The sequence below is a fragment of the Barbus barbus genome (assembly GCF_936440315.1).
Source record: "Barbus barbus genome assembly, chromosome: 15".
In the NCBI taxonomy this organism is placed as follows: domain Eukaryota; kingdom Metazoa; phylum Chordata; class Actinopteri; order Cypriniformes; family Cyprinidae; genus Barbus; species Barbus barbus.
In genome coordinates, this window is record NC_136743.1 from 29,939,636 (window position 1) to 29,954,417 (window position 14,782).

The window sequence follows — 14,782 nt, forward strand, 5'->3', positions numbered from 1 at the left end:
TCTGGTGGCATATAGAGCCGGAATTATGAAAATTGTGTCAGTGTGCAAATATGTGGACATGCAGATTATCTTAACATTTCAAACATTAATAACAAAATATCTTAGGACGTTAACGGGCAATGAAGAAAAGGAGTCTTTAGAAGGAAATCTTGATAGAGCGGCCGCTTTGATCCTCGACACTTCATCATGACATCACCCTGGTCCTGTCAATGGACGCGCGCACAAAACAATCCCCAGGATTGCTTGAATCGCGCGGTCACACGCACTCAAGGAGCATTTGTCATCAGTGAAGAAGAGACAGAACTGTATCAAGTTGACAGGGAGGCAGACTCATCGCTTCTTCTACCCACTGAAGCCTTTACTTGAGTGTAATCATGGATGCGTCCCTCTTTCAGTTCTTCATAGAGGAATTCGGCGACACCAACTGTACTCTTATGGATGCTTTTCAGGACACTTTATACGAGAATTCGTCTTTCGCGTCGATGAGTGTCGACGGTGGGGATTACCTTCTCTGTTGGCGCATTGGTTTTATTCAGCTCTTATAATGCACATTAATCAACACCGGTTGTATTTTCCTCTAAGGTCTCTATTGTAACGCCACCACGGATGAAATCGGAACTTGCTGGCCAAGAAGTAACTCTGGACGGATAATTGAGCGACCCTGTCCAGAGTACATTAACGGCGTCAAATACAACACCACTAGTAAGTGGCTCCTTTCTGCTTTCTGTTCATTAAAAACGTCCGAGGATAAGGTTGGTGCGACCCTTTGCATTTATGTGCATAACCCATTTATCTGTTAGTCCTTCAGTCAAAGTTAAAATATATATATATAGAAAATGTGCTCTGCAAAGTGAGTCAGTGAGTAGCTAGATAGCTAGATAGATAGATAGATATTTTATCATTTATGTTTGAACATTTCACAGCTTTTAAGATTTAAAGGACATGCAGCCTATAGCGTTTGGCATTCTTCCTCTCAAAGCTATTTTTACATTTGTTATAAGGGTGATTCTTAGACTATGGGCACTTTTATGTACTTTGGTCATATTTTTAAAAATACATATAATTTTGGACAAATTCCTCTTTCTTTTTCAAACTAACAATAAAACCTCCTTAAAAACTTTTTACTACCTCTCTATTATGATTTTTTCATACTTTTCAACCTCCTTATAGGTATCAAAATCACTCTTTTCTCCTTGTCGCACACCCAGGCTTTTTAACTTCAACAATGAAAATACAGTTAAAAAATATGACTTATCTGGTAACTATTAATATACCTAAATTAAGCACTAGTAAAATAATTAAAATACATTATAGTATTTAATGTGAAACCACTATCAATATTACTTTTTATACAAAATATAGCTGTCGCACAGTATTGGTGTCATTTCCACCACAACACTGTAATGTCCCTTTAAAAAGTTTGGGTGAGAGATTGTTTAGGTGGTTTCTATGGAAATGTTCAGAGACATCAGAGCACATGTTGGACAGGGAGGCAATTTTAAATTTTCATCAAGAACAAAAGAAGAAAAATCAAGGTAAATATTGCTTGATCAGTTAATATATTTATTCTACGTCATTTCCAAACATGCTGTACCTTCAAGGGTGTTTTTAAAAAGTTAAAAATTTTAAGTTAAATAAGAGTATTTTGCATACATTAAATGCTAAGTATTAATTCAAAGCTAATCAGTGAAGCTATCTTCCATCTTGTCATGAAAAACTACAGAAATGTCATTTCCACCACAGTCATTTCCACCACACTGCCCTCTGTGGTGGAAATGACAGCATGTGGTGGAAATGACATTTATGGTTACAAAGTACAATTGATATAGATTGCAAGAGTAGATTTGTGTAATACTTTTTATATTATAATAAATTACAATACTTTTTATTTTTATATTTATACAAACCCGATTCCAAAAAAGTTGGGACACTGTACAAATTGTGAATAAAAACAGAATGCAATGATGTGGAAGTTTCAAATTGCAATATTTTATTCAGAATACAACATAGATGACATATCAAATGTTTAAACTGAGAAAATGTATAATTTTAAGGGAAAAATAAGTTTATTTTAAATTTCATGGCATCAACACATCTCAAAAAAGTTGGGACAAGGCCATGTTTACCACTGTGTGGAATCCCCTCTTCTTTTTATAACAGTCTGCAAACGTCTGGGGACTGAGGAGACAAGTTGCTCAAGTTTAGGAACAGGAATGTTGTCCCATTCTTGTCTAATACAGGCTTCTAGTTGCTCAACTGTCTTAGGTCTTCTTTGTCGCATCTTCCTCTTTATGATGCACCAAATGTTTTCTATGGGTGAAAGATCTGGACTGCAGGCTGGCCATTTCAGTACCCGGATCCTCCTTCTACGCAGCCATGATGTTGTAATTGATGCAGTATGTGGTCTGGCATTGTCATGTTGGAAAATGCAAGGTCTTCCCTGAAAGAGACAACGTCTGGATGGGAGCATATGTTGTTCTAGAACTTGGATATACCTTTCAGCATTGTATACCATGTCATCCTCTTTAGTCCGGATGACATGGCATCCCAATTTTCCAAAAAGAACTTCAAATTTTGATTCGTCTGACCACAGAACAGTTTTCCACTTTGTCACAGTCCATTTTAAATAAGCCTTGGCCCAGAGAAAACGCCTGCGCTTCTGGATCATGTTTAGATATGGCTTCTTTTTTGACCTATAGAGTTTTAGCCGGCAACGGCGAATGGCACGGTGGATTGTGTTCACCGACAATGTTTTCTGGAAGTATTCCTGAGCCCATGTTGTGATTTCCATTACAGTAGCATTCCTGTATGTGATGCAGTGCCGTCTAAGGACCCGAAGATCACGGGCATCCAGTATGGTTTTCCGGCCTTGACCTTTACGCACAGAGATTGTTCCAGATTCTCTGAATCTTTGGATGATATTATGCACTGTAGATGATGATAACTTCAAACTCTTTGCAATTTTTCTCTGAGAAACTCCTTTCTGATATTGCTCCACTATTTTTCGCCGCAGCATTGGGGGAATTGGTGATCCTCTTACCATCTTGACTTCTGAGAGACACTGCCACTCTGAGAGGCTCTTTTTATACCCAATCATGTTGCCAATTGACCTAATAAGTTGCAAATTGGTCCTCCAGCTGTTCCTTATATGTACATTTAACTTTTCTGACCTCTTATTGCTACCTGTCCCAACTTTTTTGGAATGTGTAGCTCTCATGAAATCCAAAATGAGCCAATATTTGTCATGACATTTCAAAATGTCTCACTTTCAACATTTGATATGTTATCTATATTCTATTGTGAATAAAATATAAGTTTATGAGATTTGTAAATTATTGCATTCCTTTTTTATTCGTAATTTGTACAGTGTCCCAACTTTTTTGGAATCTGGTTTGTATTATGATATTATTTTTTTCTAAATTATACTTTTAGATTAATTTATTTCATTTAGATGCCACCTAAGACAACAAAAGAAAGGTCACAGGCCTATAGGGACAAAATAAAAGCTGACCCTATAAAATATGAAGAAAGACTTAAAAGAGACAGGGAGAGATACCTGAGGAAAAAAGAAAAAGGAGTAGTAAAAGCAATTGCAGATCTGTCAAAGCGGGACTTGGAACTTTCTGGAGGCTGGCCACGGAAAAGGCCCTGCTGATGGGATAGGAGCAGCAGTGAAAAAAGAGCTGATGACATCATAGCTAGAGGGAAGGACCTACCAAATGCTCGGGTGTTCTTTACAGTTGCTCTTTACAGAAGATGAGTGTTAATTTTTTTGTTGCATCATTATATTTTTGCCTTGCCATCAGTTGTGTCAGTTATTTACAGTATGCACTGTAACCGTTCATCTGTGAGACAAATCAGTTGTATACATCAAACTCAGCACTACACTAAAAACAATTGTGATTATGTTTAATGACTTTGTGAATTGATTTTTCTGAGTGTAATGATTTAAGAGTTTTTCTAATAAATATCACTGTTTCTCTACATTCACGTTAATTCATTGTCATTTCCACCACCACCCTGTCATTTCCACCACCACCCTGTCATTTCCATCACCACACACATTTTTTAAAAATATTTAAAAAGTTCTCATCACACATTAAAAATGTATCCACAATTTACGAGATCATGCTCTACTTAATATAAAAATTCAAGATATTTATTTTCTAATACGCTCTTGCCCAAACCAATATTAAATTTCAGAGTGTGACAGGTGTACAGTTCAGCATTTGGTCCTTAGGGCAGTTAATTTATCTCATTGACAAATGTATAATTATTGTACATTGTGGAAAAACTGAAATAAACTAGTTACAAAAATGATCTTAGACAATTCTTGAGTGGCATAAGTTATTATGTTTTTAAATAACAGCTGTATATTGAGATGTGGTGGAAATGACATTTGTTCATTGCAGGTCGGAAAAAATGTAAAATATTAACAATTTCTCTTGTAATCTAAGTTTGTCCTCTTACAGACCTTAAAACTAGACAAATTATTTAAACTTATGAGATTGTATTACGTGATTTTTGAACAAGTTTTTTTTATTCAACTTCACAAGCCTAAAAGTGCCCCTAGTTGAAGAAACGCCCATAAATACAAATTACATGATATTAATAATTTAGCCAATTGTTTGCTCACCAAATGTGCTTCTGCAGACAATGTTATCTGCCCTGCCACATGTTCTTTGCCTTAATGTGTGAAATGAAGCAGAACAGTGAAGTTCTCTCTCTCTCTCTGTCTCACACACACACACACACATTTATTTCTGTGAAAATGGGGACATCCCATAGGTGTAATGGTTTTTATACTGTACAAACTGCATGTGCTATTGCCCTACACCAACCCTACACGTAAACTTAGCCATAACAGGAGACTGTGCATTTCTACTTTCCCCCAAAAAAACTCACTCTGTATGATTTATAAGCATTTTAAAAAGTGGGGACATGGGGCAATATCCTCATAAGTCACCTTCTCCTTGTAATACCCATGTCATACCTGTGCCATTATACAAATGTATGTCCTCAAGGATAACTTATTTTATCTGAATAAATATGCCTTAAAATAACATGATGTACTGAGTTGGATGGAAAAGTTGCGATTTTTGGTGAAACATTGTGTGAGAGATTTCCCATAACAACTGCATACTTTTTGCATATTTATCATATTGTCTGTTATCTGAAAACACAGGATATGTGGAAAACACTTCTTATAATTTGAAATACATTCATTCATTAAATTCTACCGCGATGGTAGACAACATTGGTAAAATCGAACATAAGATGGCCCAATTATTTCTTATGCGTTTAAAGAGCATTTATTATGTTAACTTGTACCTTACATACAGCTTCTGTTTTACTTTATGTTGATTATATTTAATAGTTTAATGAAATATAGGCTATTTTTTTTAAACATTAATTCAGTATTTGACATAAATTGACAGCGTGCTATAATGTCCTTATAAATCAGCAATAAATGCCACTGAAAAATACCAAACTGTAGGATGCAAATATCATCCATTAATAAAAAAATAATAGTTTCTGATTGTTGTGCATGTACATGATTAACATGACCTCATGATGTTCAGATCTTGAAACATTAGTTCAAAAGACATGGAGCAGACATGCAGTATTGAATACAGTATGATCTATGTGTAATCTCTCTCCAGCTGCAGTTGGTTTTATCATTGCACATTAATATGACTTAACGATAAAATCACTGCATGCATATAAATGTGGATTTTCCAATATCTCTTATCTACTTATGATCACAAATCAGTGCTTAGCTGTTTCCTCCTGTGAGCTTGCACAGCATGTAACTTTGTTCAGTGTATTGATGTGACTTTCACACTGGAGGATAATAGAGGGCTCCTAGGCAAATTTAAGCCTTTCGCTGCTCTCAATGTGAATTTGTAATAGTAAAATATATCTCTGTTTGCTCATAGTGACCTGATGATACCTCCTTTCTGTGTTTTATAATTAGGTTTATTATGTGTTTCATTCACAATGGTCAGCACTGCTTGTTTATCATAATGTCACAGACATTTGTTTAAAAAGAGAGTTGCATCAGTAATTCATCAAATTACGGAGAAGAGTGTTATAACCAGCAGATTTATAACCAGCAGCTTTACCTGATTTGCATTATTGATTTAGTGTAGTGAGTGCTAAACAACATAGACAGCACATGCAACTAAACATTGCTATCACAGTGAGTACAATGGATTACACGAAAATTCCCATCAGCTGAATGCATTACATAATTACGGACACATTTTTGTCAATGAAATTAGTTTTTTATCAATGAAATCATATTTGCTTTCTCAGACTTAACTTAAATCGATGAGACAAACCTAACTTGAAGGATTTACTTATTGCTTGCATCGAAGTTATGCGTAATAGCATGGTGTCACTGCCCAGAGTCGCTGCCCAAGGCACTTCACCTAGCACTTGTGTCTAAACCCTCCTGTTGGCAAGATCCATCCAGCTGTCTGGTGCAGTCTCTCCAAGTTATCCATTTTAAGGCACAGATACTCAGTGCTGGTATCTCCCTCTGCTTCACAGGTTAACACTTTATATTAAAGTTCATTTAAAAGTCATTTAAAATATTTCATTATTGATGAAATAATCAGTTACTATACATAATATAAATCTGTAGATAAAAGTGATATGTTAACATGTCACAAATGTGCTCTAAATAATCAAAAAATGTTGTTGTAAATCATCAAATGATCATAAATCATTAGTAAATGATTAGTTATTTATTCATGTATACTTCACATAACGTTGTGTATGTGTGGGGCTGAGCTATCAAAATAGGGGTGAGACCCTTTTGGGCTAGGGGCGTGTTTGTTTTGGTGATTTCAAATATCAACATTCGCTTCCAGAAATCGAATACCCCACCTTTAACAGATTTTTTATTTGGTGAATGATTTAGCACAGCTGTAATTCATATAATTCATACACTCTCTAGCTGGAGAATGTAACTACTTTAGCAACAAGCACTAATTCCTAGTCAAATCAAAATGATATCAGCGTTACCATCCATATCATCTGTGATCTTTTCTAAAGATATGTCCAAATGTGCAGTATACAACTATCGTTATAGCGACAGCAGGAATTCCACATGTGAACAAGGCTTCAGCCATTAAGTGACTGAATGCAGTGGGTGTTGGATAACACAATATCCAAATCAGCCATTTTTGGAGCTTGGCTGAATAAATGGCTTTTTTTTTTTTTTTAAGAAAAAGGACATTTTAAGCTACAGTATGAAACTTGCAGGATATTTTCACAGTACAAAGTCCTCTTATAATATGAATTCAATACCCTGGCCCTGATGGGGCCTTCTCACCAAACTGCTTGGCGATGGTTTTGTAGCCCATTCCAGCCTTGTGTAGGTCTACAATCTTGTCCCTGACATCCTTGGACAGCTCTTTGGTCTTGGCCATGGTGGAGAGTTTGGAATCTGATTGATTGATTGCTTCTGTGGACAGGTGTCTTTTATACAGGTAACAAACTGAGATTAGGAGCACTACCTTTATGAGAGTGCTCCTAATATCAGTTTCTTACCTGTATAAAAGACACTTGGGAGCCAGAAATCTTGCTGATTGATAGGGGATCAAATACCTTTTTCACTCATTAAAATGTAAATCAATTTATAACTTTTTTGAAATGCGTTTTTCTGGATTTTTTTGTTATTCTGTCTCTCGCTGTTTAAATAAACCTACTATTAAAATTACAGACTGATAATTTCTTTGTCAGTGGGCAAACATACAAAATCAGCAGGGGATCAAATATTTTTATTTAATTTTTTTCCCCCACTGTATATATTTCAGAAAAAAATAAAATTAATATATATAATATATATTATATGAATATAAATATATACATGCAAATACATATACATGTTTTCAAAAATATATACTGTATGTGTGTATATTTATACATAAATAATAAATGTACAAAGTACACACACATACCGTATATATTATGCAAACAAAAACTTTTATTTTGATTAATCATTTGGCAGCATTAGTATTTTTACATAGACAGTTGCTGTCATATCCTGCAACCAATCCACAGAAAGAAACCAAAATACACACAGAATGATGGATGTAATGATGTCGTGGAGGATTGTAAAGATATTTCACTGAATCCTGGCCTTTATTACATTACATTTATTTTGTTTTATTTCTTTTTGCATTTATTTATGGTCAATGTCAGTTAACATTTATTAATGTATTCAGCTAATAGTATTAGAGGACTGTCATTTTTGCAAGTTCACTATGTCAATACAAAATAAATGTACCTGCTGTAATTTTTGTTTTCTTTTTTTAATTAGATTGTGTGGTAGTAGTATATTTGTATATGCCTGATGAAGGTCTTGGGCCCGAAACGTGAATAAATCTATTTTCTGGATATGTTGAATGAAAATGAATGTTCTCTTTCATTATTTATTTATTTATTTGTTTATTTTTAATGAGAGAGAACCCAGTTTGGTGCAGACCCTTTTGAGGGAATTGTAAAGACGATTTGGGGGTCCTTCAGAGACTTTTAGCTCAGTATCATCTTCACAAACTTTTAATTCTTCCAGAATCATCTTGTGATCTTTTTTAGGTGTCAAGATGTCAAGATGGAGGTGAGCAAGGCAATAATAATCTGTTTGCATATGAAATTTAATTGGGTGATAGGGAGAAACTTTCTAGATTCTTATAATACTAAGATGTAAAGGAGTTTGCCGAGAGTTAATACAAATGACATATTACATTAATACAACACTAACGGGAAAATCATGAGATGGGAAGATTTGATGTTTGCTTGGATTGCTTTGTGCTTACAGTATATATTTTTCAAGTGGTTTTATATATAATGTATAGGATTAAACAATCCTATTTTGATTAATCAAATTTGATTGTCTGTTTCAAAGTGATCAATCAATCAATCAATCAATCAATCAATCAATGATAATAATAATCCTTGGCAAAACAAGCTGAAAAAAAAGCTGAAAAATAAGTGACTTCTTCTTCATTCAGTATGGATAAAAACAGCTGACTGTTTGTGAATTCTGACGTCTCTATTAAAATTACCATAATAATGAGATGCAGCATATTAACAGGATTTTGAAAAATTCTAATTTATTAAGTTCACAAGTGCAGCTTGGAAAAGAGATACAAATTTTCCATGAAGTGGGAAAAAATGGTAGCGCAAAGACAATTTAAGCATGCTGGATTTTCTGAGATATTCAAATCAACACCTAGGAATAAGAAATGAAGTAAATCCTTCTGTGCATTTGCATATTTCATTTTCAAATAGCCAACATATCAAAACATATCAAATAGGTGAACTCTTAACTGGAAGGTTTATTCTAGACCGAGCCAACAGCCATTGAAATAGGGTAAAACTTTGAATGAGTCAGTTCCAATAAGCTGTTTTATATTATAAAGTACATGTGCATTCAGCAAGTTCTTGAGTTAGGACCTTTTCTTCTAAGAAGTTTTTGACTAACCATTTATTTGAACTTATTATGAGCACTGAACAATTAAACAAGGAGATGCACAGAAACTAAAAGACACTTTTTGGGCTTTAAGAACTACACTGACTTATGAACTTCTGCTTTCATTGTCCTCTCTGCAGGAATTGCATACAGAGAGTGTTTGGACAATGGCACGTGGGCAATGAAAAGTAACTACTCCAACTGTGAGCCCATTTTAGAGGAAAAGGTGGGTAAATGTGCAATGAATCTTTCTTTTCTTATGCCTTTGCATAAAGTTTTAAATACAGCTGTCAAGTGAGTTACAGTAAATTTGACACCCTTTGTTTAATTGGTTTTCCAACAGGGATCGCTGTAATAACATTTCTCGCATTGTCCTCTGCACCAGCTGCAATGTTTACTCTATTGTTGTTTCATGTTTGAATATGGTCTTGAATGTGAATATATGAAATTTGATTATGGTCTTTTATAAGTCAACAAGATTTAAATAAAATAATAATAATATATATATATATATATATATATATATATATATATATATATATATATATATGGAATGTAATCCATTTGGCGCAATTATTTTTCTATCATCGCATGTTATGGAGTAGCGTATTTGACATAAAAAATAGTAAGCATATACATAGTATTGGATGCTGTGTAACTGATATATAGTCTTCATCTTACTTCTCACTTCACATGACTTCTGCGTGCAAGCATTATGCAAAAGGACAATTGGATGCCTTTAGTGCTTTGTCACAGTTTTGTGACCTCATTCAAGGACTCAGGAGAAATATAGAAATTAATCTGTTTCTCTTTTAGTCTTTTGGAAGCTTCCATAAAATATTGGTCTCGGAGTAACAACTATTGATTTGTGCCATAATTGCAATCATTTATTATCATTTCATATGTTAGGACAAAGAGTTCCTTCTTTAATAATTTTTTTTTTTTTTTTTTTTTTTACAGAGGAAGTACCCCATGCACTACAAGATAGCCCTCATCATCAACTACTTTGGTCACTGTATATCTGTTGGAGCTCTCGTTATCGCCTTCATTCTCTTTCTGTGCTTGAGGTAAGTGTGTTGGTTCATTTTCATCACCATACATTCTCAGAAATAAAGGTACAAAAGCTGTCACTGGAACGGTGCCTTTTCAAAAGGTACATTTTGTACCTAAAGGGTCCATTTTGGTACCTCAAAGGTACATATTAGTACTTAAAGTGTACATATTTGAATCTAATAATTACAAAAGTGTACCTTTTAAAAAGGTACTGGCCCAGTGACAGCTTTTGTACCTTTATTTCTGAGAGTGTAGAGTGTGAGTAATGCCTTGTGCTGAGGCCGTGCTTAAAGTTAGGAAATGCTAATTCAATGAAGGAAAAATTGAAAATGAAGGAAACCTAGATTCTAATGAGGATCATATATATGCTAAAGGACAATTTATGTCATTATTTACTCTAATTGCATGAGTTAAGGTTGCTGATGTGATGCTCATCAAACCACAATATTTTGATAGCACCATAGTCACAGTGTTTCCACTTCCCAGGTGAAACACTTGAAAAATAAATTAAACGCATAATCTTTAAATATGCCTATGAATAGAAAGTGTTACTGAACATTTCCTTAAATACATGTTCAGAGTTCTAACTCTGGCTCTGGCTCCTCTTTGCACAGATTCATATTCATGCATATATAAGTCCTTAATCAGCTCATGCAATGCTAAAACTGTGTCACAGTGTAATTGCTGAAATGATTGTTTCATTGATTTATCTTTTCAAATTCAAGGAGCATCCGATGCCTTCGCAACATAATCCACTGGAACTTAATTACGACTTTCATTCTGAGGAATGTAATGTGGTTTTTGCTTCAACTGATTGACGAAAACATTTATGAGAAGAATGAGGTATGAAACACTTATGAATTGACTTATCAGCGTATTAGTATGTAAAGCCATCAGTAGCTTTCTAACATTTACATTTATAACATTGCCAAACGATTCCTCACCAATATTGTATTGCTGTATTACTGAAGGTATTGCATGGGGTATTTTTTCAATGTAAAAACACTTTAGTGTTATTTTAGTCTGCTGGTATCTAGTGCCTCATTAGAGTCTTCCAGCATATTTATTTATAAGTAATTTGACAGTGAAGAGAAGAGATCAAAAGTCAAACATACTTCATTTTTCTATGTTTCTAACATACAATGCTAATTTAGACTAAAAATGACTGTTCATTGAGAGTGACATGAGAGGAGTGCTTTCCAAAGCAAAAGACAGATAAATAGCCTTGATGAATGGCATTTCAAAATATACACTTTAGGTACTAACACGCACCGCTTAGGGGTAAATAAGGTACAAAGATGTACCTCTTAGTTTACGGTACTGCCTCAGTGACAGCTTGTACCTTTTTCTGAGTGTACAGTCCAAAACTGATAGATGTTGTTTCCATGAGTTCAAGTTATAGCACCTTATAAAACACATTTTAAAATGTTTGAAAAACCTAAGACGTGAGGTTGTTTCATGACCTATAAAAGGTTTTATTTTATCCTTAAGTCTGTAAAAGGTTTGCAGTGTTATAAAACATCCTTATATTCACCTCAATTAACACCCTGTCCCTTTCTCTCTGTACAGCCCTGGTGTCGTCTTATGACAACAATCTATAATTACTTTGTGGTGACCAATTTTTTCTGGATGTTTGTGGAGGGCTGCTATCTTCACACGGCTATTGTGATGACATATTCCACAGACATGCTTCGAAAATGGGTCTTCCTCTTCATTGGATGGTGTGAGTTGATTTCTCTACACAAGTCTGCTTATTTTGAAAGGCCTAATCATCTGCAATTTGCATTGAATAAGAAAGCTGAAATGTAGTCGGCTATTCTTTTTGGTTTATTTGGAACATTTCAGTATTTCATGTGATTCTTGTGAATATCACAAATAATTTGAACATTGCAAAGGTACTTAATATGCCACGTAGAGGACACACTATTGACTAGATGCCACAGAGAGAACTTTATCTTTACTTTTAAAGATGAATGCAGCCAGCTTCAGTAAGATATGAAGATAGTTGTACTTGCTCTGGGTTGTTTCATTCCTTTCCTGGTTGAGGGAACCCCGGCTGCGGAATGGCTGCTGAAGTCGTCATTGTGTGATGTCACTGGGGATGCCCGCTTGTAATTGGCGGTTGCCTTCTCGGTGACGTAATTACGCGCTTAGCAAGTTTGTTTAAGTTCTTATGGCTTCAGATGTTAAAGTTTCTTTGTTCGTAACTTTGATGAAGTGGTTACTTGCCAGATGGTATATGGCTGAGAGCGCTTAACAGCGCGATCAGATGAGGAGCCGAAGTTTCAAGCAGGTCAGCGCATGAGCAAGCAAGCAGCAATGAACAAAGCTCTTGTGTCCATTTAAACGACCCGATTCTGGATCCACCCACGGGCGACTGACCCAATCGAATTCTTCCTGTGGGGCCGAGCCCCGCCCTGCATGGCTTCTTTCCGTGCATACATTATCTGCTCAGCTATTTTGTCACATGAAGAAACTATTGAAAGCAGATTTCTATACGTGTTGTAATCATACATTATGATGATAAAAGTTAATTTAAATAAGACTTCTTGCCAATGAAATCAGCTCTCGTTCAACACCAATCATTAGGTATTTGGCATTCACGAAGAAAATACCTTAATTTTATATGCTATCTGGTTAAGGCATCACTTAAAACATCCTACATTCTAAACACTCACACCAAGCATATGAAACTAAACCCTAGTGACCTGTTTACAGGGTAAGATTATACATCAAAAGATTACAAAACTACCATCGGTTCCAATATTATTACAGCTTATAAATGACAATAAAATACAACCTGAATATATATATATATATATTGTCTCTGGAGTATATGGCTTTAATAGCAGCGACGATTATTACTTGTCCTTTTGAAATACTTTATAAAGGTTTCATTTTCTTTGTTCTGCCAAAGAGAAGAAAAGGCGCGTTTCTTGGAATGCTGGAGAGAAACGGGAGGTCATGGGAATGTCACTTTTGGGTGTGTGTCTATAAAACTTCAAGCTCAGAGTCTCATCGTAAAAAGGTCTTCCTGGTTAATAGCATCATTGAATTTATGCGTTAACGGTCAGGAGATCATGTCCAAATACCGAGGTCTTTGTCCTGTTTCTGGTTGAATTATGTTTAAGTGATAAGAAAGCCACAGTGAAGTCCTGTTCTGGAATTCATCCAGATGTTTCCCTGAAATTTCTCCTGGTTTTTAGAGGTCTCCTGAGATAAGGAGATTTAGGGCAGGAAATCGGCCAGCTAGTCAAATGCAGATGCTGGGAGGGGAAGTCTTAACTCCTGCTAAGGAATGTGCTCTCTTGAAATTATTTTGTGTATAGTTTGATAAAGCTCTACATCAGACATTATCAAACCTTTTGTCTCTTTCACCTGATATATTTACTTTAAAGGGGTGGTCAATCAGCAGTTCTGTAAAAGACAATATCTCCCTTTGCATTGAACTTTGAGCATTGTAACTTTGCCAATGTTGTTTATGTTCAAACAGCAACATTACACACTAACTAAAGTTAAAAAAGGGAAATCATAATCAATGACCCCTTGAGATTTTAAAATAAATATTTTAAGTATCACATTTGCATGTTCTCAGTTCTCTGATGTTGGTTATTGGTCATATGGCATGCAGGTAAACATTAAATATTTCTTATTTTTTAGTAAGTGAATTATTTTGATTGTTATTTTAAAACGATTTATCTTAATTTTACATTTTTATGATTTAATTACATGTTAGCCTTTCATTAAACTCACAAACCCCGTGCAGTTCCTTTATGATCCCCAGTTTGGGAAACCTTGTAATATAATGTTTAATGCACTTCATGTTGTTAATTACAGTGAAAGGAATATATTTTCTCCCTCTTTGTATTTTTACATCATTATAGTACAAGATTATCCTGTTTAAATCAATGTGATAAATGAGTTAGGTCAAAAGTAATCCAAAAGTAATCTAAAAGTAATCTGATTATATTACCTAAATTGTGTAATGTAATGGATTACGTTACTGACTACAATTTTTGTGATGTAATTTGGAATCAGTAACGGATTACAATTTATAAGTAATCTACCCAGCTAGCTTATCAGAGAACACTGTTTACTGAAAAAAAAAAATTCTGTGCCCTCAGAGTGAGCCCTTACATAAGTGTCAAATTTAGTGAAAATAATTAATTCAGTCTGAAATGAAAAGTCATTTATAGTTATGAGAACATGGTCTCCTCAGTTTTTATTGGATTTTTTTTTTGACAC

General features: G+C 34.7%; 1 protein-coding gene across 1 annotated transcript in view; it reads left to right on the forward strand.

The window, feature by feature from the left end:
• Nucleotides 1-374: 374 nt before the first annotated feature.
• Nucleotides 375-14,782, forward strand: part of LOC306880889 (corticotropin-releasing factor receptor 2-like) — a gene marked incomplete at both ends in the record, with an annotated part of 45,091 nt that continues 30,683 nt past the window's right edge. The window contains 6 exons of the mRNA XM_079434691.1: nucleotides 375-495; nucleotides 583-702; nucleotides 9,625-9,710; nucleotides 10,445-10,551; nucleotides 11,263-11,380; nucleotides 12,107-12,260. Coding sequence (XP_079290817.1) covers nucleotides 375-495; nucleotides 583-702; nucleotides 9,625-9,710; nucleotides 10,445-10,551; nucleotides 11,263-11,380; nucleotides 12,107-12,260 — 706 coding nt within the window. The remainder of the gene's footprint in view (nucleotides 496-582; nucleotides 703-9,624; nucleotides 9,711-10,444; nucleotides 10,552-11,262; nucleotides 11,381-12,106; nucleotides 12,261-14,782) is intronic.